The sequence below is a fragment of the Xiphophorus maculatus genome, chromosome 11 (assembly GCF_002775205.1).
Source record: "Xiphophorus maculatus strain JP 163 A chromosome 11, X_maculatus-5.0-male, whole genome shotgun sequence".
Taxonomy (NCBI): Eukaryota; Metazoa; Chordata; class Actinopteri; order Cyprinodontiformes; family Poeciliidae; genus Xiphophorus; species Xiphophorus maculatus.
Genome location: NC_036453.1, coordinates 28,253,896 through 28,279,347, shown reverse-complemented (window position 1 = coordinate 28,279,347; position 25,452 = coordinate 28,253,896). Strand labels below are relative to the sequence as shown.

Here is a 25,452-nt window from a genome sequence, read left to right as displayed (position 1 = left end):
TCCTCCACAGCAGACACACAAAACACACACACACTCCCTCTCGCATTCTGCCTGCCGTGGCAGCCTTTTCAGGGCGACAGAGAGCAGCGCTGGCTCGTCCGCTCTCAGAGTCCCTGTGTGTTTATGTGTGTGTGTGTGTGTGTGAGAGAGAGAGAAAGAGATGGAGACCTTACATAACAGCGGCTGTGGGAAATACTAAACAGCCCAGCGGACCTTCACATGCAGGACAACAAAGCCGTGCGAGAGGTGCGATCGGAAGGTAAGCTGAGCCTTAATGGTGGAGGGGGAGAGAGAAAGTGACAGAGAGGGGCTTAAAATGGAAGACCTTGGCTTCTTCAACGACTGATGCGTGCTCACTCCCTCAAGTGATCTGTCTGTCCTCCTGCGCCATGTGCCATCAAACCTTAATCTAATTCTCTCTCTATCTTTTTTTTTCTTCTTTTTTTGCATGAGTTCGGTCTGTTTTATTAGCGAATTAAAACAAGAGTTGAGCACAACTTGGACATCCGGACTCGATCGTCGTGCAAACTGTTGCTTCTGTTAGGGGCTGTTATTCTCGGGAGCACCGCCGCACCCCCTCTCTCCCCTCTCCTCCCTCCTCTTTCTGTCGGGAGAGCCCCGGTTAGGAAAAGTGGATGTGAAGGACATAATGACGTGTGACGGCCACCAGCCCGACCAGCGGGGGTTCACCTCACCGCTCCCCTCCTCACAGTGCCAGGATGCACGAAACGCTGCCTGCTGCGATCACCGGTTCTGATCGAGCCTCGGCGCCGCTTCTCCATGTGTGTATCTGTGTGTGTGTCGCTCATCGCATTTATATTTATCGCTGTCAGGATGAGAGTTGATCTGCGCGCTCCGTCCTTCCCCCCCCCCCCCCCCCCTTCATAAGCGCCCACAGCTTTTATCACTACAGGGGTTTTTATATTTGGGGGGGGGGGGGGGGTTCACTGTGGGGGGAACATCACGCATATATTCTTGCAGCCATTGTAGGAAAGTGACATCTCACCACAGAAACGCATATTATGACGTTTCAGTGAAGGGATTTTATTTGGAAGCTGAATAATCATGGAGCACAAGTTGATTTCCCCCCCCCCTTTCTATTTCAAGAACAATTGGAAAAATCTAAATCATCTGGATGTTGATACATGTGTCAACAACACTGATATAGGCTACAGGGATCAGGCATAACTCTGTGACCCCTGATGGTCCACTGTGATGTCAGGTACCAATATTTGTACCATCCTTCAAAGGGATGGTTCGCTGTAACTGAGCTGAGGTTCTGTTAGCAGTAGATGACCGTTTTTGTCCTCAGTCCAGCTACATCAATTTCATTTAGAATGTTACATAACCTTTTGAATAAAGACGGCTTTTGATAAACATCTGCTACAGGACAATTGTCATTTAAAAAAAATATTTTACTGCTGTTCTGAGTTTTAAGATAAAGACGAACATAAACATTTTGGAAAAATAAGATGGATGCATTATTTTCTTTAAGGGATGCTTCTATTTGTGGAAAATTATGCAAAGAAAATGACAAAAAAAATTGATCTAAGAGAGTATCATTGGTTCTTTTGTTGTTATTCATTTGTGAAAATGCAGTAGAGTTACGTCTTAGGGGGGGAAAGAACCGCTTGCTTGTTTATATCAATGTTCTCCGAGACTAAAGTGGATCTCTGCCATTTTAAACCAATTCTATAGTCTCAAACATGTTATAAATGTTTATATAAAAAACATTTTATGAATATTTAATGTTCGTATGAATCTGCCATGATACTGACCAATGCAGACAAGAAACCCCAAACAGAGCTGCAGCTTTGAAAACCCAGCAGTCAAAACATCAGCAACAATCATGGTTGTTGCTAAACCTGTGCAAATGCCTCTACTTGCTAAGCTTTGTGCTTCTATCATAACATTGACTTCCTGCTAATAAGTGCCTCAATAAAGAGATAGTCACTTTACCTAAAACGTTCAGAATGTTATCCTTCACGTGTGTTTTTCCCATTTTCAGTCTATCGCCCTAATTTGTGTCTTTCTCCCCCTCATTTTCAGGATCTTTCTGGATTCATAAATCACACCTTTTTTATTTCAACACATCCATTCTCCCACTGCTTCTGCTGCTGTTGGCAACAACATGGACCAACATAGACACACAAGCTCCAACGCTCTGCAACATTTTGGAGTCCTCCTCCGGATCTTCTCGGTCAACCATTTAATGGCCTTTGACTGAAGTGGGAGGCAGTGAACTGAGCAGGTATGGTGGTGCCCCTCAGCAAGCTGCACTGCCTCTTGAAGAGAGCCCAGATGCTGCTGCTCTGCCTGGGCATCGCCTACCTGATGGCAGGCAGCATCCTCCTCCTGCAGCGCTCCACCATCCGGGCAGCTCAGCCCAACCCCCCCAGCCTGCCGCCCCTGCTGTCTCTCGTCGCGCCTCCCGCTGCCCTCGGGACGGCGGGCATGGGCATGAGGGCACGTTCCAGATGGGCCGTCGTTCAGGCCGTATCCAGCGGGGGAGTCAAAGCGTCGCGAACCTGGCCCAGCTCCCGCGGCCTGGGGGTCCAACACTTACACCGCCGCTGGTTTCACAGTCTGCTGCCAGAGAGTCCGGAGCAGAAAGTGCCTCTGCACAGGAGCAGCAGACACAAAGGTAAGGGGGAAGGGCGGAATATGCTGCCGGAGTTATGCCTGGAAACAGCGTATCTCCGTGTGAAAACTGTCCTTTCTGGGTTTTTTCTGGTGTGTCATTAAACGTCACTGGTTGTGTGGGCTGCTGAAAAGCTGCAGATGAACTTTGGCCAACAGGCAACAACTTAGCTGATTGAAGTTTAGCAGTAACATCACGGTCAACATCATGACACCCATCTAGCTCTGCCAATTTTAGTTGAAATCCATCCTAATAGGTTTAGGGTATTTGGTTGCATCTGATCTGAATCAAATGCTAAAAATGGAAAAGTAGAAATGTACCAATCAGAGTTTGTAATTGCCTTTTTTTAAGCACAAACATTCTAATACCAATTTTAGTTGATTCAAACCTTGACCTGGTTGCACTACCATGTGGTGTGTTCCCTGGTCATCCATTCATTATCAATACTCACTTGTCCAATAAGGATTATGGGGGGACTGGTGCCTATCTCTAAGGGTCATTGCATTGTCATAGGACAACTCCGAGACCCACATGACAAACAACTATATACACACACACACACCCACCCCAACTTGAAGCCAAGGGCAATTTGAGAGACCAGCTGCTTAGAAACACATCGAGAAAGGGTTTTGTTTTGTCTCATTCTGGTCACCGGTTCATTTCTCAGGCTCATTCCCACCTCTTGAAGGCATGAATGAGACAGACTATGTGTTTAGAGAAAATGAGTGAAGAGCTGACCCAATTTTGCTGCAGAAGCAGACATCAAGTGTTCAATGGGGGGAAAAACATATTGTCTCCAAAACGTTTAACTGACTGTCCAGCTTTACTGAATTGGCAATATGTATTGCCAATTCAGTTATTTTCTGATTCTCTTCTGTTCTTAAATCCTGCCCCGTTGTGTATGTGTGGCTTTCAGTGCCTTTGTGTGAGTCAACTCAAGCGCATTTCTTTTTTTCTTTTTTTTTAATTTAAACTCAGAGAAAGAAAGCGCAGCACGTCTGCTGTCTGACATACAGCTGCAGAAGGCTGACGATCTGGGCTGGTGTTTTCGCCTGTGAATTATGTATGAATAAAGGGACACATACAAGTGTTTTATATATTCGGTAATGTACCTTCTTATCTCAGATAGCCAGGAGCTGAGGAATTATACTCAGTACAATGCTCACAGAGCACTCACAGCAGATTTCATTCAACATGTATGAAAGAGATGAGCGTGACCCCAGAACAGTCAGAAGAGCCTCATTATAGATTCATGTGACATTTTACGTGTGGTGCCCCAGATCTCGTAGACGACAGAAAGAGCTCAACGGCCCTCTCAGAACCAGAGGAGGAAAAGCCTCGGCGAGCCAAAGTAATACACAGAAAAAATGGATACCAGTGAGGATTAAAGCAATAGAATCCAAGCATGTGCTCTTTGCTAAGTAGACTTAAAATATTTTGCCATGCTCTTTCAGATTTCCTCCAATCCATTACAGTGCTTATCACTGCTTGTACCATTTTGTTCAATGTTAAGAGCAAAAAGAGTTTGCTCTGGTGGAACATTTGCCTTTCTGTCTCATTCTTTAAAAGAGGCACACTTAATCCTTTCTTAAAACGGAATGTGATTGCTCAATCGCTAAGCGAGTTAATACTGATGACAAATGTTGCAGCTGGGAATTGTTTCAGTTTCAAAGGCGGCTGTCCGGCAAAGGCTCGGTTTTGGATGCATAGAGAACAGTAGAGGTGGGTGAGTCGATACAAAATATTGATAATATCGATCCCAATTTGGTATCAGAATCAACTCAATACTAGCGTGGTAAAATTGATGCTTAAGTTTCAGATTTCCTTTGGAAACGTATTTTATTATTGTACTGCAGTTTCTCTAATATTTCTAAAAGATGTTGTTTTGATTTGCTCTCAAATGCAAGTTGATTAGGTGTATTAAGGAAAAAATACAAAACACACAAATTGGTTATGATTTTCTATTATTTATCTCGCTGATATGTTATCAAAGTATTTTTTTAGACATCTACCAACTTCGTACAAATTCTGTCCTGGGTTTTAACTAAACAATTCGAAGGAAAAACCACAAAACCACCTGACAGTTAGAATTCTGATGATCAAATTTCGATAATAAACAGTATTGGTATCAGTATCGGTATTGTCAATACTGGCCCACTTTATAGCTGGTATCAGACAAATTAGATTTTTTATTTAACCTTTATTTTACCAGCATAAACACCCATTTCTTTTCAAAGGAGTCTCGCTAAGAGGCAGCAGCAAAAACATCACAAAAATTGCAATCAGTCAATACCAAACTCTGCAGTATCGTACGCCTCTGGTGAGCAGAGAAGGAACTAATGAAGGTCTGTGGTGCCAACGGCCCTGCAAGGTTTCAGCCTGAAGCCGAGGAACAATCATTTGTGATGTTGCAAAATAAAGTATGCAACAGCAACAAACTGTGTATTTAATCAGTTTTTCCTGGAAACTTAGAATCCGTGGCCGAGAAAATGAATTGCTTTTTTGACAGAGATGTGACAAAGGTATGTGTGACCATCTTTTTGCAAAATAAAAATAACGGCTGGAAGCCTCAGTAAGAATAAAACACAGCACGTACAGTTCATGCCACTATAGTGAGTTAGCAACCTGACAGTCGAGGTGTTGTTTGTTAGCATAAAGTTGTTCTCTTGAAAATGTTTCCTACCCTGGTTTTTACATTTGTGTGCTCTTTCTTAATACAACACATGTACTCACATCCACTTTATATGATGAAGTTAAATCAATAACTACTCCTCCTTGGTTACTTGCAGTTTCCTCAGTCTCTAATCAAAATAAACAACGTTTTGCATATCTGTTATGTTCATTGCACCCACTTTGATCGTTTGCTACGTTCTTAGAGCTAACAGAATAAAGCTTAGGATTGTTAGTATGAAATAGGGAAGAACCATTTCTTTTCCCCAATCAACTTCTTTCATTCTTTAGAAAATTTGGCAGATTAAATAATTGTACCTTGCCTTTATTGCTGGCGAAGAACAAAGCTGCTCTATTTATTGTTTTTCAGAAACATCTCCCTCTTTGTCAAGTTATTTGTGCTTAATGGATGAAAATGGTGCAGCTCTGCTCTTGTTTTATGTTGAGGGTCTGATTTTCTTTGGCTAGCTTAATTAAAATAAGTCACAGCTGCCTATTCATCATGCTGCAGACAGTGTAGCTGCTTTGTAGCTTTATAAGCCTATTGCACCCAAGTTGATTTTATAAGTCCACAATCTCAACTAATAATTGATGATATGTTATAATTTATATTGAACACATAAAGCAATCTTTATGTTTTGCTGTTCAACAACATGTAAAGCTACTCTATGGGACATTTTTGTCACTTCTATCCACTCATGATTGTGTAGAAGTAAATTTTTACTTTACAATATTTACTTTACTTCCACATTTCTTTTCATACGCCAACAAGTAATGTCTCCACCAAAACAGGTGTAGAAAAAGAACAAATCAGAACCAACATGACAGAGTTTCTCCGACATGCTGCCATGATAAGCGGCGCTATTCTAGATCACCTACGAAACAAATTGAAGCTCACCTTCCTAATTAAATCTTGCACACGATCTTAACATTTTCTCACCTACGCTCCAAAAAGGCTCTTGGTCATGCTGTAAGGACACGCAGTGAGGTGAGTACATGAGATAAGATTGTTTGGGACAACACTTATGAGCAGGTATGAGCAGCAATTCATAAATCTGTCCAACTGCATTTGAATCAGCCAGGGTAGATCATGAGAAATAGATTTACAAGTCATTTGCAAACCAACATGAACTTAAAAATTGCAGACCATTTTCCATATGCTGGAGATTAAACTGTAACTTGTCTCTACCAAGTGAGCTCAGCCCTGAGGCTTACAGAGCCTGCTCTGTTTGACCCAAAATAGCAACATAGTTTTGCAAAATTATTATTATTTATTATTATTTGGTTTGTTTTGAAGGAGACTAAAACAGCCTGAGCGCTTGAACAATTTCATTCAGTTCAGTTTATATGTATAGCGCCAAGTCACAAAAAATGTTGCCTCAAGGCACTTTACAGAAGAAAATAATAAATTCTGTTACACATATATTCCAGTTGATCCTAGTCATTAAACAGTACAGTATTAATTATTCAAAATAGATTAAAACAACATTTTTTTTTTCAAATATTTATACTTAGAAGTCTAAAAGTGTCTGAAAATGTAGTGATCAAAAATCTTATGTACAGTCAAGGTAAAATGGAGGCATCGCTATGTGCAGACTACAGATCTTCCATTAGTTCTCAGTATTTCAAATGCCAATCAGGCTAAACTACAAGCAAAAACAGGAAACTACTCCCAGTTTGTTAAATGTTAAGATATGTAGCTTCGGGCTCTGACAGCTAAGATTTGACGTTAAGGACGACTTGCTCGAGCTAAAACACAAAATGACAAGAATGCCTTCCAGTTTTACATACGTTGTGTTGCAGCATCAAAGTTGTGTAATTAAGCTTTTCCTCACTTAGTGCTCATAATTCTCAGAGAAATAATTAGATGCAAAACCAGGAGGTTCATGAGGCACCCAGCCAAGCCTTAGCTGTCATTTAACAGCCCTCATCCATCCAACACAAATCTAGTTTTCCAAATCTCACATCTCGGGTTTCTGGACAAAAGCCCAAATGTTTGAGCCTGCATAGATTTTTCAAGTGCTGTAAAAAAAAATCCAGTTGAACCAAATTGTCCAAAAGCTTGATTTGACTCCATGACAATGACATTTAACCTAAAAATACTAGCCAAATGCCAGGTGAGGCAGTGGCATCATGTTGCAGGCTGTTTTACTTACTCCTGTTCCTCATACTTACTAAATGGAATAATGAGTAAGTTTTCTATCTTTTCAACACAGTTTACGGATATTGTATTGAGATTAAAAATCTCTTTTGCAAGACAGTCGTGGCCTAGGTCTTATGGGGATCAGCTTTGAACAGCTCTTTTCAGGTCCTGCCCAGGTCTGGGCTTTGACTGGACCGCTCCAAATCATTCACCTTGTCGTCTTCAAACAATTTCTGTGTAGCATTAGCTATAACAGTCTCATTAAAGTTTTTTTTCTGTAATTCTTTTTTTCAAAGAAGTCAAATTATGTTGATCATGCATGATTTTTAAAAGCAGTAAAATATTTATTTTCAAAATGACATTTTCTAAAAAAAAAAAAAGAGTAAATAAAAAAGACATTCAATGGCTAGAGATTTTACATTATTTTGAAAGATGCATGTCATGTCACATTTCTTACCAGAAACAAACTTCATTGTCGAATGAAAGTATTATTAAAGCTAAATATGCCCAAGGTGAATAACGGTAGGCAATATACACTGCTCAAAAAAATAAAGGGAACACTTAAACAGGTGTTTCACACTTAAAGTGTTCCCTTTATTTTTTTGAGCAGTATATAAAACATCTGATCACAACTGTGGGCTCTTGAAGCACAGAAATGCTCCTTTCTCCTTTAGGTGACACAGATTCAGTCTTCCTCCAAGGTCCATTAGTTGATGCTAAATGTCCAACGTGTACAGGAGGAAACTTTGTGCCTTCCAAGGATGATTCTCAAACTATGGAACGTAAACAACGTATCAGAAGTTTAATACAGCTAAACATACACGTGTATCGCCTTCTACAGCTGTAGCAAAACTGAAACGGATATATGATCACATTTTAGCAAAGCTATTACAAATTGTTTAGTTCTTGGGTGAGATAGCAGCTACTTAACAATAGTCTCATTCGATTTGATGACCTCTCACAGTTGGCAGAGGCATGTGTCTTTTTCCTCTGTCCTCCCATCATTAGCTCCCTCTATCCAGTCCTGCAGGGACCGACTCAGCATAGCCATCTGTCTGAGTGTTTAAAAAGGCCGAGCAATGTCAGTCCTCCATGCAGTCACTTCTATCATGTCTATGAATTCAGGCTGCTTCCCTTCATTAGCCCTGAGCCCGCTACGCCTGGGGCTTCTCCCTCACTTTGATTAAAGAACTAACCTTCCCTTCTGGGCAGCTGAAGGGGATAGGAGGGGCTCTCACCTTGGGCAATGCCTGAAAACGCTCTTCGTTCGACTGATTCTGGTAGCTCCTTCCGTTTAATGTTGTCACACAGCGCTTCCTGACGGTCTCCACTGGTACTCTCCAGGGCCCACAGGCGGCCGGTGACTCAGCTTTGCTCCAGCAGCCCCCCGGCAGAATGGGCTTTAAAGAATGTCGGGCCCTGATTGAATCACTTATTCGATACGCCGACGGTTGACAGCCAGAGATTTCACAGCCCATAGCTTCCTCCCATCTTGTCTGCAAACCCTGCTGCATGTAGTTCATTTCCAACACATTCTAAAGGAACACTATTATGTATTTTCCAGGCATACAGTGACATTTCATAGCACTATCAGCCAACTTTGTTACCTTCAGTTGTTATAAAAATGCTCTATTTATCAAATATGACTTAAAAGAAATTTGATTTCGTAATTTAACGCCTTGAAATTGGGTCTTTGTCTCTTTAAAAACTCCTGCTCTTTCTGAAACTCCGCCTTCAAGAAGTCATCATAACATTGCTCCTCTATTTACCCTTTAACAACGTTTTTACTAGCTGTGCACTGAGAAGTAGCAGATCAGTTCCACCAAGTGTTTGCTAATTGCTTCTGGCTAGTCTAAAGGAGCTGAGTGGGGGAGATAAAGGGGAGTTGCTGTGCATTAAAGGCGGTGCTTGGTCCATCCAGGTGTTTTCTACAGCTGAATGGTTGCCACAGGCAATTAAAGGATTTCTCAGCTATTCATAACAGAATCAAGGCGACGCTCCAAGTATATTGCTTTGAGAGAATAACATTATAACATGATACAAAGCTGAAAAAAGATGATTTTTATCGAATATTGCCCTTTAAATCCACCTTGAAGCATTCGGTGACAGTCTAGTCTGTGCTGGAAGAAAACTTCAACAGGAAGTCTCAGTTTCACTGAAACCCGTAAACTGTTGTTCTATGCAAGCTACATTCAGGAATTGTAATTTAAAGTAAAGAGCTCACCTTGAGGGTATGTTTCCATGCACTATGCAACAGAAACTCAATACAAATCCCTTCAGAATATACGGTTTGTGAAATAACTTTTAGCACAGAACTTAAAAATATACCAGTTGTAGTCCTCGGGGAAAAATGTAATTGAAGTCTGAAGACAAAAGCAATGCATATGCTGCTCTGGTGACAGGAGCTGTTTTTTTTCTTTCTTTTTCCCAAAGAGTGCTTTTATGTGTCAGCCGAGTGGCGGATGATGCAGCAAAGATAACATCAAAGACCAAATTCAAGCGACGTTTTATACGCTGCCTTAATCTTGTCGGCGCATCGTATTAGCCTGACAAAGAGCGTTTTTGTTGCTGCTTTCTTTCTGCATGGGCAGCTTCTGTTCCAGGAAAAGTGTGCAGCTTCAAAATAATTTGAATTAAGAATAACGGGAATACTGATTACCTCTTGTCAGTCATACATGACACAGATAATGCCAGTATTAGGGCTGACAGTACATGCTGGACAGTTATTATAATTGAGTGGAAACACAAAGGCTGCATCGGCCTCACAGCTCTGCAGTGCAGCTAACTGTGTGTTTTAGAGTGTGTGACAGAGATAGGGGCTCGACTCTTAATTCAGGGGTCTGGGACTGAAACATTTTATAGCACAGTCAGGAAACTATGTTGCCTTCAGTTGGTACAAAAATGCTGTGTGTGGAGCTCTGGAAAACAAAATAACAAGCCACTTAAAATGATCAGTTTGTCTGATTTTACTTTTTATAGGTTTGTGTTTGAGTAAAATGAACATTGTTCTTTTATTCTATGAACTACTGACAACACGTCTCTGAAATTCCAAGCAACAATTTAGTATTTATTTACAAAAAATGAGAAATGCTCAAAATGACAAAAAACAATGCAGTGCTTTCAGACCTCAAATAATGCAAAGAAAAAGCAAGTTCATATTCATTTAGAAACAACAACACTGATGATTTAACTCAGGAAGAATTCAGAAATCAACATTTGGCGGAATAACCGTGAGTCTCTCAATGGGGATCAGTGCAGTGGGCTCTTCGTTACTTGGGCTCATCTTCATTTTGTTGTTTATCAAAATAACTTTGATTTGACGCCTTGAAATTGGGCCTCTGTCTCTTTAAGAAGCTACTGCTCTTTCTGAAACTTCGCCTTCAGCCGATTATCACGTGCAATGCTCATGTGATGTGATGCAACAATGCTCCTCATCCATCCATCCATCCATTAATCCATTCTGTGTTTTCCTCCATCTCTTTAATCCTCTTTTATCTGCTTACATGCACGCGCTGCAGCTGATATAACCATGTTTATGTGTGACTGCTGCCACAGATTAAGCTACCCTTTAGGGAGGCTACAGATTGCAGAGAAGAATAAAAGCTAAACTCGCTACAGTCTTTGCCTCACTTGGTTGCGTCCATAAGGTGAGCTAAATTTGGCCCCAGCGCTGGACAGTGACTGTAACCCTGTATCTGTTCCATTTGTATGACATGTATGGCTTGTAACATTTGATAATTTTTCGGCATTAATCCTGCTTTTATATTTAACCAAATCTCATTATTTCTCAAGGTAATTTACACTGAGGGGTTCTGGTCGGGTCCTGAAACTGGTTAACGGACATGGGTGATGCACAAATTTTATTAATTTTTGAAGACAAAAATGAATGAAATCCAACACAGCCATCTGTCCATGAATGATTGGGTTGCCAAAGCAACAGGTCCAGGACACTGATCTCTCTGAAAAACATTCTGGAAGATTCTGATGTGTTTCAAGGTAACAGAGGATATAAAATTGGTGATGAAAGACTTGAGCCAAAGCTCTGAACAAGAGCAGAAGAGAATTTTAAAATGAGAAATAATGTAACCACTACTGCTTCCAATAGAAACTCAGTACTGGTTCATCTGGGGTTACACATGTTATATTTAGGTTCTTTTTACTCAGAATGCACATATTAAGCTTGTTGAAATGCAGTGGCTCTGTGTAGGTTTGCTCTAGTAGAGCTTCAGTAATGAGCAAATTAAACGTGTTTCTAAACTCTCGCATTATTAGTTTCCAGCAACAGCCCTGAAAATGCACAGAAGCCATCATGTATGATTTCTCATGAAAATACGATAAAGCAACTATGCCTTATTTTAGCAAGCTAATGAAAAAACATACATTTAAGTAAAGGTTTGGAATTCATGGTACAACACACTCGATCTAAAGATAAATCCCATAATGAGTGAAAATGGAGGAGAGATGTTTCCTAATCGATGCTGCCTTCAGTCCATGTCTCTTCCTTCAGTCACACACGCTTAAAATACACAGAAATACACAGGCGTGTTTGTTCTTCAGCTCCTCACTAAGCAACACATGCAACAAGAGAACACCACCTATTAGCCCATTTATTGAGCAACCTGCTGCCTTCAGCTTTTGAACAGCAGGGGGCATTGCTGAGCAGTCAAAGCATTGAGAATTAAACCACTTTCCAACACAGCTGGAAAAAAAGAGAAATGAATAGGTGAAGTCTCACTCGTTTTCACCATTAAATCTTCTCAGGTTCTCACCTGTCTTCCTTTAAATGGAATAAGATTACCCTAAAATAAAAAGACATAAACTTTGGGACAACTGGACGTTAAAAACTGAATGATGACTCCGGTTGACTTTACAGATATCAGAGGCTACAGAGATCTGGTGGACCAATTGGTGCGGGAAAAATCATCTTATCTTGAATGTGGGCAAAGCAAAGGAGATGAATCTGCAGGTGGTGGAGGCAGAGAGCGATACAAAGAGAAGCAGCAAAAACAAATGGGTCTCTAGCTACAACTGATGATGTCATGCAGGATGTGCTCCAGTGAAATATCATCTTTGCTCTTAGCATGTCATGACAGTCATAAAGCTGTCATACTGCAAGAGTCAGAGGGGTCTTCAGATTCGTTGTAAGACTGACTGCTAGTGGAGATCCTGCTTTCCGCAGCGTCAACATCCACCGAGTTTTCCACTTGGATTTGAGTAAATCAAAAAATAAAATAAAGTATTTTTGAAATTAAATTAAATATAATACAATATAATTGAGTTGAATTATATATAGAAAAGTTTTGAATGCATTTCTAATCATTTTATTCTGTGTTTACAGTACTGATGATTTCTGTATTAACCTTTTACTCCTGTTCATGTAACAGCTGAACTAAATGCTTGTGTCATCAACCGTCACTCGGACTCACAAGTCGGCTCTGCGGCCTTTTTGTGGTTTGGAAACCAAAACATCTGGGGATAAATCTACAAATTGTTTTAACTTATTTCAACTCAACTCAGTTCAGTTCTGCCCGGAGCATTTCTGTACTTTATAGCAGCTATTAGATTCCATTGCATGTTGAATTTAGGCTTTAGTTGTGAGGATGTGCAGAGAACCAAATAAAAATGGAGTAAAAAAGAAAACAAACACAAAACAACACCAATATACTCTGACTGCTCAGTCAGTTCCTTCTGACTGAGCTTTGTTTGCTTTTATTTTTGACCCATGCAGGAACCTACATGGGCTGCTTCCTGCATAACGCCAGCGATCGAGCCCTGGGCGGAACCATGCTTTATGACCTGCGCAAAATGACCAGCTCCTTGTGTCAGGACACCTGCTCAGAAAGGTAATCCCTGTGGAGGGGCCCACAGAGGGCCCGTTGTGTAAGGAAAGCTTTAGGATCCCTGTCTCCACCATGAATGGCCCCTGTGTCTCCAGCCAGGTGTCTGGGGGAATTTAAAAAGAAAAAAACGAGAGGGGTTGGGGGTGTTGGGCCTGCGGTTCGGTCTGTTACTGTGGGAAGCCTAATGAGCCGACCGCTGCGGTTAGAGAGAACATATCAGTCTTTAGAAATGCTTTTTCTGAAGCTCTGCTACTTTGACAATGAGGAGGGGGAGAGGGTCAGCACACACGGCGCCGCATGACCTTCAAACAAACCTGGAGCCACTTTCAAGGGCAAAGTCGAGTAATGACCTCTATGAATTATTAGTATTATTCTTGGTGCAGCACCGCCATATGTGAGGAGGTGAGCAGGTTTTTCTAAGGGTTTGGTTTTAAACTGCACCAGCTGAACAAATGTAATCAGTCTACCTGATTATCAGGTGTGAAAACACACATCGAGTCGGTCGTCACGTTTCTGCCAACCAACCTGGAGTCCGCAAAGGGAGCGGTCAGGCTGTGTGTACCTGAGCGGGCCAATTACAGAGATGAACTAAAGTAAAAAAAAAAAAATGGCAAGGCAATTTACGAGGAAGCTTTAAAGGAAGCAGATGAAAAGGTCAGTTTTCATGAGGGCTCTGCTTTCCCAAAGAGGAAGGATGAAAGTAGACCAAGGAGGATGAGTCACGGGCCGCAGATCAGAGGTGACTGCAGCTCATGCAGAAGAGGACATTACGCAGTCAGATGAGAACATGAGCAGAAACACTGACAACCATGTCAGGGGATGTGATATATTTATTACAGGGACGTCTGAATTAAATGATAAGTGTGAAATCTTACCTAATGTTCTCCTGTGGGATGACTTAGCCTGAGGGGAAGAGTCTGAGGTTATGAAATGCCTTTGGCTAGGGAAATAACTGTGCTTTCGTGTGTGTGTGTGTGTGTGTGTGATTAGTGGATACCAGTTTGCAGGCCTGGAATACGGTGCTGAATGTCACTGTGGGAACCGGATCAGCAGCCCGCAGGCTCCGGAGGAGGACTGCAGCCTGGTGTGCCGGGGCGAGAGGGGGTCTCCCTGTGGCGGCGTGGGCCGTCTCTCCATTTACAAGGTGGAGGAGCAGCTGCCAGGTCACAGAAAATGTGAGTCCACTCCCCTCAGGGAGCACAGCGCTCTGCTATTAATGCGGGCGAGAGCAGCAATAACAGGACCAGCTCCATTCTGAAGCTATAGGAAGGGATGCAAGCTGTTGACATGGAAACATATGCAGCACATCTGGTCTGAGAAATTCTGTTGGCTAGCAATTCCTCAGACATGCACAGCACAATATCTTGATTTTATTTCTCTATTTGTGTCTATTGAGTCTTGTATACTTATTGCAATCCTCATATTTCAAATTGTGTTAGTTTAAAATATATATTCTTCCATGCATGTTTGAGAAATTATTTCCTCCTGAGCACCTAATTCATACAAACCAGAACTGAATCTATAAACCTTTTCTGATTTGGAGATGTTTGGAATCATTTTCCTGTTGTTCTACCCCATGATTACCAATTTCCAGTTCTTCAGCAGTTCTTGCATTTGAAGGAGAATCAAGCCCACAGCATCACAGGTTCTCCACCATGCTCCATAGTGGGACATAGCAGACAGTTCCAGTCCCAGTAGAAGACTACAAGATGGTAAAATAGGTGAATAGATCCTGGAACTAAACTTTTAAACATTTAAATTTGCCAGTTGTTGCACCACCAGTGATTTTGTCATGTATTCTTTTAAGCAATATGTTATATTTTCCCCCACTAAGTAAATGTACGCACATTAATTGTTGGATTTCTTTCTGAATTTCTCAGTATGACATTATGCTGCTGCAGTAAAGGAGGAAATTATTTTAAGGCTTTCAGACATCTTTACCAGTGGGGCCAAGAAATTGGTGTGTGTGCAGGCGTGTGCGTGTGTGCGCTCTTTTTCAATTTTAATGTGTGTGTTTTTGATGTAGAGCTGGCACCATGACACAGGGTTTTGACGTCATGATGATTTTGTTTGTAGGGATTAAATCTGATTTAATTTCCCTGAGTTATGTCACACTGTTGCACAGGCAGCCAAGCATAAAAACCGATAATCTGACCTGGCATTTAAGCACGTGTTAAAGTCTTAGAGTGTGAGGGCTTAACTCAGTATATGCCACTATCTGCACAATAATTAGCAATTTTACAACATCAAACACAGTTTGAAGTCAGCAATTATAGCAAAAGGGAAATATCGTAGCTACAGACTCAAAGAAAGACTATTTTTCTCAAAGAACACAGTTATAGCTGTGATTAAGTTGAAACTGTTAAAAAATATATTTGCATTTTGCAATTTAGATTAAAAAGAACCTTTGCCTGTAAATATGCTCTACTCAAAATTGATCAAGTAGCAGAGTTTTAGCATGTTTTGGTTCAAATTCTGTAAAAATAAATAAGAAAAAGGGGAGGGAAAGCATCTATAAAGTCCAATGAGACATTTGCCACAGAAACTAGATCAAAAATACTTTTAAATACTAAGATTTTGTGTTTTTGCAGTAAAGTCTTTATTGTAGTGTTTTACGACCGAATGGAAGATTCAAATTTTGAAACAATGGATGTTAATTTGCAAGCCACACTAAAAAGATTTGTATTACAGCACAAAAAACCGAGTGACGATACTGTATCGATAAGGATGGTCAAAAGCTGTCTGTATGAGTCGTGTGCAGAAGAGCTGGGACGCTCAAAACATACCTGCCTTCTGCAGCTTAAAATCATAATCTTTTAAAACATATATACGTATTTTCAATCTGTTTTTCTAACGTCCCAGCCTGCACTGAGGCTGAAAATGTCCGCATTTAAAAAAATCTTTTTTTTACCCTGGCGGATAGGTGACAGGACCCTCCATCACTGCTCTGACAGTCATTATATGTGTCTGATGCACACCTGGGAGAGCCACATTCCAGAAAGCTCTCCGTATTAGTGAGACGGCCTTCGGGGAGCTGTCATCAGCCCTCTCAGCTGCGGCTACAAATGCAGAAAGCATCAAGCTGCTGCCGTCTCTTTCCGAGCCACATTTGTAAGCGCGGTCATTGTAAATGCTAACTGCTTTTTCACGGTGATGTTGAAGAAACGCACCGAAAACCTAAAAGTAAGACATCTGCGTGTGTGGCGCAGCCTGAGGACAAGATTAGAAATGGTCTGAGGTTCAAGTTTTTAAACCAACATTCTGTTTATTCAGGTGAGCCGCTGCTGATAATTTCTGTTTGCAGATAAATGAAAACAAATAGCTTGGCTCCCATCATTGGGCTTTCAAGTCATTTCTTCTTGTACCATTTACTTAAAAACAACATATGTAATAGTACAGACCAAAAGTTTGGACACACCTTTTAATTCAATGAGTTTCCTTTATTTTCATGACTATTGACATTGTAGATTCACACTGAAGGCATCAAAACTATGAATAACACATGTGGAAATATGCACTAAACAAAAAAGTGTAAAACAACTGAAAATAGCCCTTATATTCTAGTTTCTTCAAAGTAGCAATCTTTTGCTGTGATTACTGCTTTGCACACACTCTGCATTTTCTTGATGAGCTTCAAGAGGTCGTCACCTGAAATGGTTTTCACTTCATAGGTGAGCCCTGTCAGGTTAATAAGTGGGATTTCTTGCCTTATAAATAATCATGAAAATAAAGAAACCCCATTGAATTAGAAGGTGTGTCCAAACTTTTGGTCTGTACTGTATTTAAAAATAAAATAAAACAAATTGCAAAACAGTGTTTGTCTCCCAGAGACTGGCAACTTCCCATGGATGAATAAAGAAGTCTTTCAAACTGACTTCATGCTATCTGAGTTGCATGTTCATTCAACAAAATGACTCTGTCTTTATTTCAGCTCAGTTCAAAGTTTATTATTGAAGGGGCTTGCTGTGGTGGCGTAGGGGGTAGTGCGACCCATGCTTGGAAGCCTTGAGTCCTGCCGTCGTGGGTTTAACTCCCAGACCCGGCGACATTTGCCGCATGTCTTCCTTCCCCCTTTCCTGTCAGCCTATTTTCAAAAGATAAGGGACACTAGAGCCCACAAAAACACCCCCTGGTGGGGTACTATATATATATATATATATATATATATATATATATATATATATATATATATATATATATATATATATATATATATATATATGTGTGTATATATATATAAAAAAACATTTATTATTGAAGCACATTAACAACAAGCTCAGCAAATCAAAGTTCTTCACGGCATCACAGATAGAAACAGGTTTATGAGAAAAATAAGTTTTGATAATGAAATCGTCAATAAAACAATAAAGTGACAACCGAGATGTTCTCCTTTTTCACTTTCATTTCAGTTACAGCGGATTCTCAATACCATTATAAAGTACAACATTTATGTTGAAGCCCATTTTGAACGCTCTGTAAACGATGCAGGTAAAACTCTACACTGTAAAACATTTGAAGATGATTTAACTTGAAAATGAAGGTTCACCTGCTGCCAGTGCAAGTAAAGTCAACTAGAAATTTGTTTTGGTTTTAATTCAGAATTAAAGTTCAATTTGATTTAACATCAACAGAGAAGTTGTCTAAACATTTTTTTTGTTTGTTTTTTTTAGCTCCCATGACTGATAAATCTTGAATTAAGAGTTGTATTAACACTGCAACTTAAGACAAATAATTATTTCACATTGTGCAAGTAAACTATCCTCACCTAGTTAAAAAAGCACATATTTCCATGTTATTTTTGCAGTATCAAGTTAAAATAACTGAAGTTAAAAGAAATGATGGCACAGACAAAATCTCTGATGAAACATTAAAAAAAACCTCATTGAATGCAGCTCAGAAATCAGAAGTCAAGCAATATGTGAAGAGTTTATCCTCAACCATTGCAAACTGATTATTGTTTTAAATGAATATTCACTGTCATTGAACACAAGAGCCCTGTAACACACTTCCATCTCGCTCACGTTGCAACGCAAGATAGAAAAATCTGCTGCTAAGCACCCTGGGAAATAGTTCCCACCCCTGCTTTTTTCTTCTTTCAGTTTTTTTAAGCGCTAACTAAAAAAACCTCGTTTACTCAACTCTTGGAAATATGACAAAGCTAATAAAACGTGCTGTGCGTTTATGTTTCCGAAACTCACACATTTAAGTTCAAAATCTAAACCTTGCAAGTTGTGTTTGACTTAAACAGAAGTTGGTAGACACAAATAAATGTGGCACAAATGTTTCACAGGGAGCACAAAGACGCTACGAATAGAGAAGATGCTCTACGGAGGCAGGTACAGATAAATAAAAGGTTCTAGTTTCACTGGCAGATTATTTCACTTATAACACGGGAAAAATAGCTTGTTATAAATTAAACAATCTGCCAGTGGAACCAGCAGATTGACTTAAAACAATTAAGGAATCACTGGCTTAAAACAGGCTCTTATGTATCCCTGAAAAGTTACCAGTATGTTAGTTTTGTCTCATTTCAAGTGTACCAAGATATTTGGACTAGAAACCAGACCAAAAAAAATATTTGGTAAGATTTTGTGTGTATGTTTTTTTTTTGTTGTTGGTTTTTTGCAGTGCATCCATCCTGCCACCATCTTTGAGGAGCTAACCTGTTCACCACAGCATGATACTGCCATCACCGTTTTTCATGGTAGAGATGATTTGCTCAGAAGCATCTCTACCATTATTATTTACACCAGAATGGTGTATTATTTATTTATTTATTTTTCATTTTCATGGAATATGTTTCTTCTATGAAGGCTCAAAACGTCAATATTGAGCCTTTTTAACATTTTAAAGAGCATGTAGTTTTTCTTCCTCTTCGTAATTGTTTGGTACTTTATCCTTTTTACATATTAAAAAAAAGCATAAAGGACATAGAAGAAAACATCCAATATGAATCTTTTATCAAAATGCGGATAGAATCGTAGTAAAAACATGAAGGTTTGTGGAGGTTTATTGTGAGAAAATAGGGAAGAGTTTTTGAGGTGTGTGCTACTTCATGCCTCATGATTTAATCTTGCAATATTAGTTCCATAAAGACGTGCACTTCCTTCCTGACCTGGGCAAGGGCAACCGCTGTAAATAATCATAATCATAAACAGCGTTAGCATTTCCAATCGGAAGCTTCATTCTCTCCGGAGATCAGCAGCTGAGCTGTGAATGTGTTACACAGTCTGCAGAGATTCAGCCGACAGATTAGAGTCTCCACTTCTTGTTTCTCAACGTCTACTCATGGAATCTTGTCAGAGCGAGAGAAAAAAAAACAACAACAAATTACCCTGTGAAGAGAAATTTCTATTTCAGCTTGTTGTTATTCAGCAACTCGTACACACAGCTATTCATTCCCTCCCCCCTCTTGTCGTGTGTTTCTGCTTCCCTCCAGTCAGAAACGTTCACCACCGCGGCTGCTTCAAGCTGACGAACGGCACCGTCGGCGCCTTCCCGATCCACTCCGTTCAGCCCAACCTCACCACTCAGTCCTGCATCGAGACGTGCACCGATAAGGTTGGCTTCCCAGCTCAGAAAGAGGGATAGGCTTGATGATTAATTTAGCGCACCCAGCAGTGGAACAGAGGAGGCCGGCTCAGAGGGCTGCCGGATCACATGTGGGAGAACACGGCTCTTTGAATTCTGCTGAATATTAAAGCTTTAATGTGCTTTTAATGAGAATTCTCTGAGTTCTGCTCTAAAGGCTTAGCGGCTGCAGCTCTGCTGAAAAAAGAGGGGGAGAGGGTAGGGGGAGAGAAAAGCAGCATGCTGTTGACAGCAACGTGATTAATTCTCGTCGCGTAGTCTGAGTGCAGGCATGCATAACCGGAGTGAGAAGAAGATCCCCGCAGCATCTCCGAGCCCCGGCACTGGAAGTTCTCACCTTCTGGAGCTGGAAGAGTGAGAAAACGTCACGAGGAAAAATGAAGGGTGGATTGGAGATGTGATGAAACCGACTGGAACAGAAAGAGTCAGAGGACACAGCGTGGGGAATTCAGTGCCTCGTATAAATAGCGTCTCACTTTTTTACCAAATATCTGTTTGGGTGTCAACCAGCTGTAAACATTATTCCATGCAGCGTCGGTCACGCTCTGATTAGATGGAGAATATCAGCATCCAAATTTTGCCAAAGATGTTCTTTTGGATTTAGCTGTAGACTTTGATTGGGCCGTTCCAACAAATAAATCTGACCCTGTTGCTAGTTAAGCCTCCTGTCTGCTATTCTATGTTGAGCTCTCTCCATCCTCCAATCAGCTGCCAGCATCCCTACTGAACAAAAGCTTCATTCTGCCATCATGTTTCACTGTGATGATGGAGTTGTTGAGGTGATGTGCCACACAAAGAATCCTGTTTTTTGACGAACAAATTCAGCATCTGACCTCCGCTGTGGATCTCTGCTGCTAATCCAGAGTGACCAGATTATTGCTCTCTTTGACCGACCTGTCGGTTCAGGTGGCTGCGCTTTGGTAGGTTGAGATATTGCTTTCAAACCCAACTCTGCTTAACGTTTCTCCACCGCTCCCTACTACTAGACAGAAGTATGTGGGAATTTGCAGTTTGTGTTTGTTGCCTATTGAGCAACGTGTGTTTATGATTTTAATGTGATGTTTTTATTGACTTTCATTGTTTGTAGTGTAAATTATAAATGCTGCTTTGCTTAGCGTACAATGTCCAAGACAAATTTTCCCTTGGGGACAATAAATTACACATCTATCTATCTATCGATCAATCGATCGATCGCCTTTGTACCAGTTTAAAGTGATTCGCTTCTCTGGGCCTCCAGGCAGGTTCAGTTAAAATCCAAGCCGTACTTTTCAGATTTTCAACTGTAAAAATGTTTAAATGTTTGTTTATTTTTCATCCACTCTCACAACATTAAAAAAAAAAGCCTGTAACATGACAGAATGTGGGGGAGAAAAAAATCATCAAGGTTTAAAAATTTGACAAGTCATTTGTAATTGTGAATGTTTTCAGGAGCTCCCCCTGGCTGTGTTGAAGAGACCCCACTGTTTCTGCACGTGGACGTCGTCTCTCTTCAACATCAACCAGCAGGCGGACAAGCAGCAGTGCGCCGACAGCGGCGCCCCGAACCGCACGGCAACATCCGGGTCCACGGCACCGCCAGAGAGCGGCCACTACCAGGTGTATCACACTCCCGTCCTCGGTGAGAATCTCTCTTCCACGCATGTCGGGCAGCTGTAGGTGAGCAGAGAAAGAAACTAAAACGTTCCTGCAGCGTAATAATTAGCCGAATGTTTTCTGGCCCCAGCCGTCTGCGTCGTCAGGGCTTTTTGCTAATCACGCCGCTCAGTGAAAGCTTAACACTCTGTTTTATCTGAGGAGAATAGCCTGTGATAAAGGCAGTCCATACCATGACACTGTGTCTGAACCCTGTGTTGGTTTCTCTGGGGAACGCCACTTATTGAATGACAGAGTAGGAAATTAAACTTGAAAGCCCCTTTTCCCTCTCCATATTTCCTGAAATCTCAACTCGGATCCATTTCAGAGCTCTCACAGTCACGCTGCAGTTAGTGTCACACCAGCTTTTGTGTCTAAGTTGTCCTGGAAATGACTCCATTTTGGGCTCTCAGCTTCCTCAATGACGCTCATCTGCTGGGAACACAGCTGACAGTTCGCCGAATAAAAGAAAATAACGTTTTCTTGCAGACTCCAGGTGCAAAGAGAGAATGTTTCTGCCTCAGAGGTCCTCCTCCCTGGTGGCGCTCTCCAGTTTTCCGGGCGCGGGCAACACCTGGGTCCGACACCTGATTGAACTCGTGACCGGCTACTACACCGGCAGCTTCTATTTCGATGGCAGTCTCTACAACAGAGGTAGGAAAGAGCGCGGCTGAGGGAAACCGCGCGGCTGAAATGTTTCTCAGTCACGTTTTGTCTGATCGATTTTCTTCTCCGGTCCCAGGCTTCAAAGGGGAGAAGGATTACTGGAAGAGCGGCCGCAGCATCTGTGTGAAGACGCACGAAAGTGGCCAGAAAGAAATCGAGATGTTCGATTCTGCAATCTTGCTGATTCGAAATCCTTACCGCTCTCTAATAGCTGAATTCAACCGCAAGTGTGCCGGACATCTGGGCCACGCCACCGAGGCGCAGTGGGACAGCAAAGGTAACGGTGCGCCTCAAGGTCAAGTGCTTTACGGCTCTGCTGAAGGATTCTGTTGTCACGCATTCCCTTTATTTACAGTGAGGCAAGCTTTCACGGTCACACACACACACCCCATCTTGTTACCTGCTTAAGACCACCAAAAAACACCACCCTTTCTAGGCATGATAGAGATGTATGAAAAGCTGTTCTAAAATAGAAAACAAATCCTTTTTTTTACTATTACTAAAAAGGTTTGTCACTACAATAGCCTGCTAGAGAAATCAGTATATTATTTGGTTTACGCTATTAGTTTACTTTTAATAAAAAGGTGGAAACGATTTCACAGTCACACACGTCTACTCTGAAGGGTACTTTGCTCAGAAGGTCAAGGACTTTGCTTTCTCAAAGAGTTCAAACTGAAGGTTTCTTCATCGTGTGAAACAGAAAGTCCTCCTCAGCAATATTTCAGAAGTGCACAGACATTCAGAACCACTGAACACGGACCAACTACACACAACCGGTGTGCAGGAACGGGCTGGACAGGTCAAAATTTGTCAGATAAAACAGCTAAAGCTAAACTGATGAGTTTGGGACTTCAAATATTTTCATTTTCCTGTCTGTCTTAAACTATAGAACAATAAACAACTTATGTTTTAAGGACTTTTATCAGCAGGTCTTAAAATGAACTTATGAACCAAGTCCTGAATGATGTTGGCTCATTCTAGTCTGCTTAGTGCTTTCAGTTTACGCTTTGAAATCTCACAGCAGTCTTCTGCATGACCTGAACCATGAGTGTGTGTGTGCATGGTTGACATTCATATTATTCTCCGCTTGCTAGGCTGAATCATTTTTATCTTTATAGACCGTTTAGTCCCAAAAAAAAAAGAGTTGAAATTGATATTAGGAGGAGTGATGATTTAATAACATGGTTGCTATTGATTAAAGTATTTTTGTGCATTAGCCAGCTTGTGTTCTGCTTCCTTTCTGCCTCTTCAAACAAACTGAAACTCAAACACACACCCACTTAGTTCTGTCCACTCTCCAGGATAATGGATAATTATCAAAGTCTGGATAATCACCAGACTTTGAGCTGTTTGTCTTTAAACATTAATGTAAGAAGATCTTTTTGATGAAGGCACATTAAAATATAATCTAGTAATTACCAGGAAATAACCATCTATCCTCTCTGCTTCTATCTGCAGAGTGGCCAGAATTTGTCTCCAGCTACGCCCCCTGGTGGGCCTCCCACGCTCTGAGCTGGCTGAAGTTTGGACAGCGCCTCCTGGTGGTGCACTACGAGGAGCTGCAGAGAGCCCTGTTCCCCCAGCTGCGACTGGTCGCTGCTTTCCTAAACGTCTCCATCACCGAGGAGAGGCTGCTGTGTGCGCAGAGCAACCAGGACGGCCACTTCAAGCGTCCCAGGGCCCAGAGGCCCTCCTTTGACCCGTTCACTCCTGACATGAGGCGCATGATCGACTCCTTCATTCTCACGGTTGACCAGGCGCTTCAGAGCAGAAACTTTAGTGGTCTTCCACAGGAGTACCTCCCCAGATGATGGTGGGTAGACTCTAGAATGACTACGTCACACTTGGTCTGAGGGGACGAAGGTTTGCAGCTCGTTCTCAGCAGGAAGCAGGACTGGATCGGCTGATGAAAGTGGACCGAGTGACTCTTTAACAAGCCGGGTCACAAAACAAAACAAACAAAAAAACATGACAGCTCACTGAGAAATCCAACGGAGAGTAGTTGTTGAAAAGTACAAGGCCTTGGCCTTTTCACTCGAGAGAAGATTCAACATGAACTGTTGACCTGAAGAAGGGTCAGGGTAAGCATTGTTCCCCACTGCCAGACTATGGATGTGCTCATGCAGGTTCAGCCCACATCCCCGCGTTCGCCAGCATATACAGATATACTAACACACAAACAGACAGAAAGACTGAATTTCCAGACAGAGGAAAATGCCTCAGAAATGCCACATGTGATTGTACGGACTCTCTGAGGGAGACGAGATCGGCCGATCACAAACTGTGAATTTCTATGGAGATGTGATGTCATTAAAGATCTGAAGTGAGCGCGACTGTGTACGCTGGCATGTTTTAATCCAACAATGCAACTAGGGAAGTTGCCGCTTTATTTGCAGCTGCCACCTCTGATGTTGAAGCTGATAGTAGGAAGGTTTTGTCCACAGAACACAAAATATAACCACAAAGAAAGAAAACAGTAGTGTTCACTGTAGAATCCTCTACTATTGTGGAATATATCGTGGGATGACAGTGCCACCTGCTGGCTGTGAGGTACTGCAACGGCAGAGGTATTCTTCCAAAAAATAAAATGTAGTTAAATTAAAGGCATAAAGGGACTAAGCAAATCCAAATTTCTGCATAATACTTTTGGCATATTTGGGCTGATTAGGGAGCCAACAAATATAGAGCTTAACAGTTACAAACTAGCTCCATTCAGTCTGCAAACTGTGCACTGTCAGGAAAATGAATTATTAAAACGAGCTAAAACATTTGAAAGGTTGCTCAGGGATGACATGTTGCATTTCTGGCTGTAGTTTTATTTACTCGCTACATAATGAACACAACCATTCACTAACTCCCACAGAGCAGAGCCAAAAGCACCACTAGGAGATTAAAAATCCTCCATTGTTCAGAATGGAAACCTACAATGTTAGTGAATATAAAGAACATCTGTGGGCCACACATCCATAATGTTCCGCCACATCCCACAGGTGCTCTGTTGGATGAAATCTGATTGGTTGAGGCTGTTGGAGTACCTTGAACTCATTGAAAGCAGATGGAGAAGATTTATCCTGTGTGACATGGTCCATTATCCTGCTGGAAGTTGGCATCAGAAGTAGTGGGAAGCTGGAAATGAAGATAAATCTGAATTGAGGCTCTTCAGACCGCGCTGTATTCTCCCAATCTGTTAGCTGACGCTCACCAAACCTGGACCTTAAGATGGATGGAGCTAAATATCCGACAGTCCTGGAAGGAAACCTGCTAGAGGC

At 41.4% G+C, this 25,452-nt stretch overlaps 1 protein-coding gene across 2 annotated transcripts; it reads left to right on the top strand.

Annotated features, from left to right (window-relative positions):
- wscd1 (WSC domain containing 1) lies at nucleotides 1–24,511 on the top strand. Of its 2 annotated transcripts, none has more exons than XM_005806689.2 (9): nucleotides 1–259; nucleotides 2,050–2,644; nucleotides 13,183–13,297; nucleotides 14,285–14,469; nucleotides 19,734–19,855; nucleotides 21,314–21,503; nucleotides 22,007–22,171; nucleotides 22,260–22,460; nucleotides 23,642–24,511. In XM_005806689.2, exons 2-9 carry the CDS (start codon nucleotides 2,254–2,256, stop codon nucleotides 23,992–23,994), a joined length of 1,722 nt encoding a protein of 573 aa, XP_005806746.1. In that variant the 5' UTR covers nucleotides 1–259; nucleotides 2,050–2,253; the 3' UTR covers nucleotides 23,995–24,511. The 2 variants fall into 2 exon arrangements, with proteins under 2 accessions (XP_005806746.1, XP_023198451.1); XM_023342683.1 differs by lacking the exon at nucleotides 1–259 and adding an exon at nucleotides 275–782.
- The last annotated feature ends 941 nt before the right edge of the window (nucleotides 24,512–25,452 follow it).

Bases quoted from the DNA above. Each gene is read 5' to 3' on its own strand.
- wscd1 (XM_005806689.2), top strand. From the start codon at position 2,254: ATGGTGGTGCCCCTCAGCAAGCTGCACTGCCTCTTGAAGAGAGCCCAG. The intron at 13,298-14,284 runs GTAATCCCTGTG...GTGTGTGATTAG, and splicing joins CAGGACACCTGCTCAGAAAG to TGGATACCAGTTTGCAGGCC. The intron at 19,856-21,313 runs GTTGGCTTCCCA...GAATGTTTTCAG, and splicing joins TCGAGACGTGCACCGATAAG to GAGCTCCCCCTGGCTGTGTT.